The following is a 7,723-nucleotide window of genomic DNA, read 5'->3' as shown; positions in this document are numbered from 1 at the left end:
CAGCGCACTTCCGCACACATGCGCACTGCGGCCCGTTTCTTTTCATTTCCCCTCCCCGCGCGTTCCTTTCCCTCTCTCTGATTGGAGGAAAGTCAGAGACGCTTCAGGGGCATGCTGGGAGTTGTAGTTCTAGGTGCGCGTTTGCCCGCCTCTGCGTGTGTGCGCGCATGCTCGAGGTAGGGGCGGGACCCAGCGGTTCGGTGGGCGTGGTTTACGGGAGCAAGATGGCGCCCGCCATGCTGATGCGGAAGGTTCTGCTGTGGCCCGCAGCCCAGGGACTCCTCCGGAACTTTTGGGAGCAACTGCAGCGGAAACTTCGGCAGAGCCGGCCAGGCTTTCCCAGTCCTCAGTGGGGTACGTGGAGAGGGGTGGTGGGGAGGGGACCCCAGGCAGAGTGGTGGGCACCGCTCGTGCTCTGCCCTGCTTCCGCGTCCTGATCTTCGGCCACGCGTAGGGGACGTTGTCCTGGACTTTCACTTACTTAGAAACAGGAAAAAAAGTCCTCTGATCGTCCCATTCGTACACAGAATGTAGCCAAAGCTCATTAACTTAGCATCAAGGGACGCCACTATCTAGATTCTCTTATCTTTCCTTTCCAGTCATCCCACCCCCTAAAGCAATTTGCTCTCTGTGGCGTTTGAGCTTTGTGAAGTTGAATCCGGATCCCATGTTTTCCCCGGAAAGTGATTTTAAAGGGAAGTGTCTTGGTTGTTAAAATTGTCATTGCTTTGACATTTACATTCCACTCGATTTCCAAGGTATCCCGAACATAATAATGATAATACCCAGGCAGTCTGAACCGTGAGCCTCCTATAGGTCAAAGCCTACATGTGCTTCCTGAGATAATCTCCACAACAATCCCATTAGGTGTCTCCACTTTTCAACTGAAGAAGTAGGCTCAGAAAGGTCTCAAGGTCACACAGACCTTCCAGAGCCTGCGCTATTACATCAGGCTACGCATAGCAATACTTTTAGATATATTGACAAGGAATACAAGTTGTTAAGTGTTAGACAGCTTTGTATATTTTTAAGAGTTCCTAAAGTCAAAAGAACTGTTGCAAGTCTGAGGAATATTGCAAAGAGAGGGTAAAGGAATCTCTCTGATTTTATAAACAATTTTAAAAACAAAAGTGAAATGTTGATGATCACATAAATCAATTAATATTCTACAAAGAGTGATGAGCTAGTTCTTTTCCTTAGAGAACTGACGGAGATTGAGATTAAATATTATGAAGAACGAAGTGACTTAAAGGGCCTACCAGGATATGACTGAGGAGCTAACCCAATTTGAATGTAATATAAAAGGGCAATCAACAGTTATCTCAGTGCCAGTAGGAAGTGGATTTTGGAAATCTCAAGCTTAGATTTATTCATGTTTACTACTAAACCCCTGAGTTCTGTATTATGAGAAACTCTTGGTAGAATTTAACTGATTCATTTAAGCAGGTGCCACTAAGAAAAATTCTGTGTTCTTTAAAATTATGTGTGAGCTCTACTATATTTCAGTAGCTACTAAGGTTTCCTGTTAAATGCCTGTTGAGTGTAATATTTTATGTGTGCCTTTTGATATATCATTGTTGATTGTTAAGGAGAATGATACCTGTAAATGGTCATTTAGAAGTTAGAAACTGATTCTGTATCTCCATGTTTGTTTTGTAGGACCAGCATTAGCGGTCCAAGGTCCAGCTATGTTTACAGAACCAGCAAATGATACCAATGGCAGTAAGGAGATTTCCAGCTTTTTGGAGAACATCTTTTGGATGGCAGCTCCCAAAAACAGACGCAGCATTGAAGTTAACAGGTGTAGGAGAAGAAACCCTCATAAGCTTATTAAAGTTAAGGTAAGATGGTGATTTTTGTAGGTGTGCTTTTTCTCGTGTCCACCACCGCATATTCTGTTGGTTTATTCACATAACCCATGAGTGAATTATTTTCAGATCTTACATGCCTACATTCCTCTGGCCTAAATTAAATACAATATTCTCGTTATGTATGTGTGTGTATCTACTGTCTTGTAGCCTAAGTCTTAGGAACATAGTCAAGGAGGGAGTTTAGAGTCTGGACAGAGGACTGGGTTGTTAAGAGTCTGTGTGACTTTTGTATTGTGAGCTGTGCCAGTCCTGAGCTGTGTGATTTTGAACCATATATGAATAAACATTTTAACTATGGCAGACCCTAAAATTAAAGTCAGAAGCGTAGATCTATTCGATTATGGGGTTTTATTAGCCCTTACAGATTTATTCTGTTCTTCACTATATCCAATAAGGTACTGTGAAGGAAAATCCTCAGATAAGTAATAAAAATAGCTAATATCTATTAAGTGCTAATGATGTATCTAAGCGCTTTACATGAATTTTCTCATCATATCCTCACAACAATCCTCCAGAGTAAATATTGTTTTGCTAAGTTTTAGGATGAAGAAACTGAGGCAAAAAGAATTTGCCCGTGGTCTCAGACTTAAAAGGTGAAGCAGGATTTGAACCCTAGCAGTCTCCTATTGAAGTCACATTCTTCTCTTGAAACTTTGTGTGTGTTCCTATCCTCAGACAGTTCTAGATCTCAGTGCTCTTCTTCCTCACCCTCCCCACCATGTCCCATGGGTACACTTTCTTCATTGATCTAGTAACAAAAATTTTAGCATTTCTTACCTTTTTTAAAAAAAAAATTTTATTTATTTTTGGCTGTGTTGGGTCTTCGTTGCTGCGCGTGGACTTTTGTCTAGTTGCTGTTGTCTTTGTTGTGGTGCTCGGGTTTCTCATTGCGGTGGCTTCTCTTGTAGTGGAGCACAGGCTCTAGGCACGTGGGCTTCAGTAGTTGTGGCACACGGGCTTAGTTGCTCCACGGCGTGTGGGATCTTCCCGGACCAGGGCTCGAGCCCACGTCACCTGCATTGGCAGGCGGATTCTTAACCACTGCGCCACCAGGGAAGCCCAGCGTTTCTTACCTTTGATTTGTTAATTTATGGCTTTAATAGCCGTGATTTGAGTTCCTGTTTACTCCACGGCATTCCCCAGCAATGGGGCAGTACAGATGGAACTCAAGGACAGAAAATGGACTTTCATGAGCCTCCACGTTCAGTATTAAACCAAACCCTTAGAACTTAAGCTCTAAAGTATTATTGAGTCACAGTTGGGACCAGATTTAAAATGTGCAACTGAAAAATACTTCATTAATTGAGGCACCAATAATTCATACAGTTTGGTTGAGAGAATTTAAGAGTTTAGGAATGCGATCTGTTACATGACTTCCCTGACTTTGTTTTTTCTGAGGGAAAAGAATATCTCTTGTCTTGTGCATTAATTTCCTTTGGTGAATTGTTTTCTGCTACATATAGTGTGTTATGCTGAGGGATTTGTTAGGAAAAGGGCACCAAGTGACGGTGGGTATTTTTTCCATACCTCGAAGATGGATGTGCGATCCAGTTTTCCAGGTATTGGAGTAAGATGAGAAGTCGGTGAGGCAAATGATTTGCAAGGTTTTTTGTTTCGTTCAGAAAATGGAGTTCTTTTTGTCGTCTGCCTCACAGATGTTTGTAGATTAATCTTCGGAAGTGCTCAGAGTTTCTTTGATGTTCCCGTTTACTATTTTTCTTTATATCTCAAACCTACCTTTAGAACACAATGAAAGGACTTCTTTAGAGGTTAGAATTGTCTTATTAAAGTTGGGTAGACATATAAAACTCATGAAACCCTCAAATTGTAATATATAGGGAGTTTTACATTAAGGAATAATCAGTGTTAATTTATAGGAAGAAAACTCACACCACATACCATACAGGAATTTGAATTACACTCTGATGACCAGGGGAAGCCAACTTGTAATGTGTTTATCACCTTGTTCTTCCCAGGATAGACTGAAAGAAAAAGTGAATTCCCTTTACCTTGGTGTCTTATTTAAGATGCTGGCTGTGTGGTTCACCCCAGTGTGTTGATGGGCTCCTTATCAGATGTTTAGTTTTTGAGGATGGGGGAATGGAGTACCGTTTCACATAATAAGACTGTTGTATTTAAGTAAAAATGTACCAGATTCAAAGTCGGTAGACCTGAATTCTAGTCCCAATTTTTCTACTAATTCAAATCAATGTGTGTCCTCAGTTTCCCTATTAAAATGAGGTTGAACTGGGTGGTCCTGTGACCTTGTGCGGCATGGACATTCCAAGAAAGTTTACATATAAGCCTCATTCCTGTCAGTGATGTGTGCGTTATATTGCGTCTTGTTAAAATGTTTTTGTTTGGTTGGGTTTTTTTTAAGAACAATATAGACGTTTGTCCTGAATGCGGTCACCTGAAACAGAAACACGTCCTCTGTGGCTATTGCTATGAGAAGGTGCGTAAAGAGACAGCGGAAATCAGACGACAGATAGGGAAGCAAGAGGGAGGCCCTTTCAAGGCTCCTACCGTGGAGACCATGGTGCTGTACTTGGGGGAGACACCCTCCAAGCAAGACCAGGGCAAGAGGATCATCGAGCGAGAACGGAAGCGGCCATCCTGGTTCACCCAGAATTGACAGCAAACATGTTTCTAGAGGATAACTTCACACAAGTCGTTTCTCCTGAAAAAGAGGAAGATTCTTTGTTTTTATGTTGGCTGTGTGCTTGTTTTTAAATCATCAGCATAGCCTGAAACATTCTTTATAAGCACTTAGTTTTTTGCGGGTAATTTGAAGAATGCATCAGGAGTAAAGTCTGAAAATGTTTGTTTATGCAGAGGCTCAATGGATTTATGTGTCTGTTTCTATTATACTATGAAGTTTTAGTGAACAGAATTTTCAGGACAGAAAAATGAAACCTAATTTAAAATTCGCAGCCAGAATTATGCGTCTGGGCTCTGGTTTTGTTTGTTTGCCACTGGTTTTTCTCACAAGAATACTTACACAAATGCTTTTGTTTAAGTAACACCTGAAAGTAGGTTATTTAAATTCTGGGTATCGCTTTTTTAAGATGGTACATGTAGCAGGAAGAAAAAGTTCGTTCTGTTTGGTTTTTTCGTTTGTTTCAGCAAATTAAAATGGCCTCTGTATGGCCCTTATAGGAGACATGTTCGTTTACTTAGAAGTAGTTCTTGACATTTCGCATTAAATCAAGATGACATTCAGAATTCATTAGATGGCTCATGAGATCTGTAATTTGTAGTCCGGGGAGAGAGATCTTTTAAAGGAGATGTGAGTGAATTCAGTAGCACACAGAAAATGTGCTGAGGGGGTTGCCCTTGCATTTTCCTTCTAGGATGACCTTTTAGTTTATTTCACATTTCATCATATTTCTCTCTATAGCAATGGCCTTTTTAACTTAACGCAATTCATCTCATATTTCCGTCTCCTTCCCCCATTCCTGTGTCTACCCTGAGTCCAAGGTTTGCTGTTTCCTGCCTCGCTGAAAAAAATAATAAAAGTGAGGTAGCGTATTAAAACACAAAGTAAGAGAATTACAGTTGAATGGAAAATTAATGGATAAAATAAGATAAAGCCCAGGGATATATTCACAACAAAATGCATGCTACAGTAGCCTGAGTACTTACAAGAATTAGGCAGTGAGTTCAACCCTGAACTTGCTTTGCCTTGAAAAGGACGTCCATTGATAAGTCTCCACAAGACATAATCCAGAAGTATACCTCTATCCTGGTATTGAGGCCTAGGGTAAGTTTTGCCCCTGGGACTTCTGAGGACTCTGATGGGGTCATCCATGTTAACATTCCTAGAAGTAAAATGACCAATGTCATGTGGTACAGTACAGATCGATGATATATCGGAGTGCAATTCAGTGAGAGCAAATCCTTAAATCTTCCAAAGTACCGGAGTCCCAGTAAATAGCTCTTTAAGACTTAGCTCCACCCACACATAAAAAAAACAAATTCTGGAGGAATTGTTGTCTGCGTATTCTTATTAAGGCAATCCTCTGCAGATACTGATTTTTCACTCTGACAAGCCTTAGAAATGCCTAGTGTCAAACTAGGTATACTTGGAAGCTAAGGCTAAAAAGTACACACCTGAATCTTCCACCGCCTACTCAGCATCTCATTTGACTCTCAACAGGTTGCAAAGTGCATGTCTGGGTAACATATTGTCCACTGATTTAGCAGAAAGCTTCACAGATGAACCTAATGAGAATGTGTGGGCAGGTCCACTTTTCTGTTTGCTACTCATGGGCAGATAAACATCAAATGCATCCCCAAATTAGCAGAACCAGATATCTGGTTCATGTCAGAAAGCCATGTCATTAGGGAAAGTGCCTATCACTGTTTTTGAAGAGGTTGTCCCCACAAAGTTATCTTTATAACAGATTATATCACTTAATACCTCCATTTTTTTTTTACTCTCAGGAAAAAGAAAACACGAGTTTGAATAAAATCATTTACGTAACCGATTCTTTCATGTTCTGAACAGTAGAGATGAACTTCATCCCTACCTGTCTGCGTCATCAAGATGTTGAGACAGATTACTTTTGGAAGGAGGGGTCCAAGTTTTGTTTGGGAGAGGTGGGTCAGGAGGTGATGTCCCCTCTGAGCTTGGTGACAGTCCCCTCCATCTTCCTGTCTCCTTTAGCCAGTTCCTAGCAGATTGCCAGATGCTGAAGGTCTAAGCGTCTGACTTCACTGCATCTCCTAGCCAGGGTCCTCCTTCAAACCCTAATCATCTCTTTTCCGAGCTGTTACAATGCACTTTCCAATTACTGGTTTCCAGCCTTCTCATATTTCTCATTCATTTTAATAGTTTTTCACTTACAAAATTAATACATCACTATAGTTAATGAAGTAATGCATAGTATATAAGCGAAAAGTGAAGAATTGTTACTCCACCACTATGGAGTATATGCTTCTCAATGCCACACTCTGGTTTCTGAAACACTTCTGATCGTATCACTCCCTGATCAAAACCAGACTCCTAATGAAACCCTCTCTGGTGTCCTCACGATCTGTCCCAGTCTTTGTGCCCACCTCCCAACACAGCGAGGTACACACCCCACCCCTCAGTTTGTTGAAATTATAACCACGTGTAGCAGAGCTTGTGACGCCCTCCTCAGCACGCATCACCCCCCCATCCTCATTTGGGCCCACTCTGTCCCACCTCACTGAGTCTTCCTCTCAGACCCCCTTACTGATTCCTTCTCTTCCCCCTAACCTCTTGAGAGTGCCCAAGGCTCCATTCTTGGGGGTCTCATACACTGTTACGGCTTTAAACGGCAACTCTATCTTGACGCCTTCCAATTTGGTATGGGCCAAATTTCTGGCATGGGCCTCTCCCCTGAACTCCAGATTCATATTCAACTGTGTACAGTAAGCCCCCTACATACGAACCTTCAAGTTTCGAACTTTCAAAGATGCATCAGCGCGTTCCATCAGCGTCAGGCGTGAGTGAAATCGCAGCTTGCCCTCCGTCTCGTATTACTGACGATCCTTCAGCTCTACCATCTCCCACCTCCTCTCCCTCCTCCAGTCAGTAACTCTTCTCGCCTGTTCACTTGATGCCAGTCCCTGGATGCCAGCTGTTGTACTGCACTGCTGTACTTTTCAAGGTACTGCATTGTAAGATTAAAAATGTTTTCTTTATTTTTAGTTTGTTTTTTTATGTATTATTTGTGTGAAAAGTATTATAAACCTATTACAGTATACTACTATATAGCCAATTATGTTAGCTGAGTACCTAGGCTACGTTTGTTGGACTTAGGAACAAATTGGACTTACGAACGCGCTCTCAGAACAGAACTCGTTCGTATGTAGGAGACTTA

The 7,723-nt window shown here is 41.7% G+C and overlaps 1 protein-coding gene across 1 annotated transcript; it reads left to right on the top strand.

Moving 5' to 3' along the window:
* Positions 1-219: 219 nt before the first annotated feature.
* MRPL32 (mitochondrial ribosomal protein L32) lies at positions 220-7,472 on the top strand. Its single transcript, XM_079932299.1, has 3 exons — positions 220-354; positions 1,660-1,841; positions 4,252-7,472. Exons 1-3 carry the CDS (start codon positions 225-227, stop codon positions 4,504-4,506), a joined length of 567 nt encoding a protein of 188 aa, XP_079788425.1. The 5' UTR covers positions 220-224; the 3' UTR covers positions 4,507-7,472.
* The last annotated feature ends 251 nt before the right edge of the window (positions 7,473-7,723 follow it).

This window comes from Stenella coeruleoalba (assembly GCF_951394435.1).
Source record: "Stenella coeruleoalba genome assembly, chromosome: 9".
NCBI classification, from domain to species: Eukaryota; Metazoa; Chordata; class Mammalia; order Artiodactyla; family Delphinidae; genus Stenella; species Stenella coeruleoalba.
The sequence above is the reverse complement of the archived record's forward strand: the minus strand, read 5'-3'. Positions and strand labels throughout refer to the sequence as shown.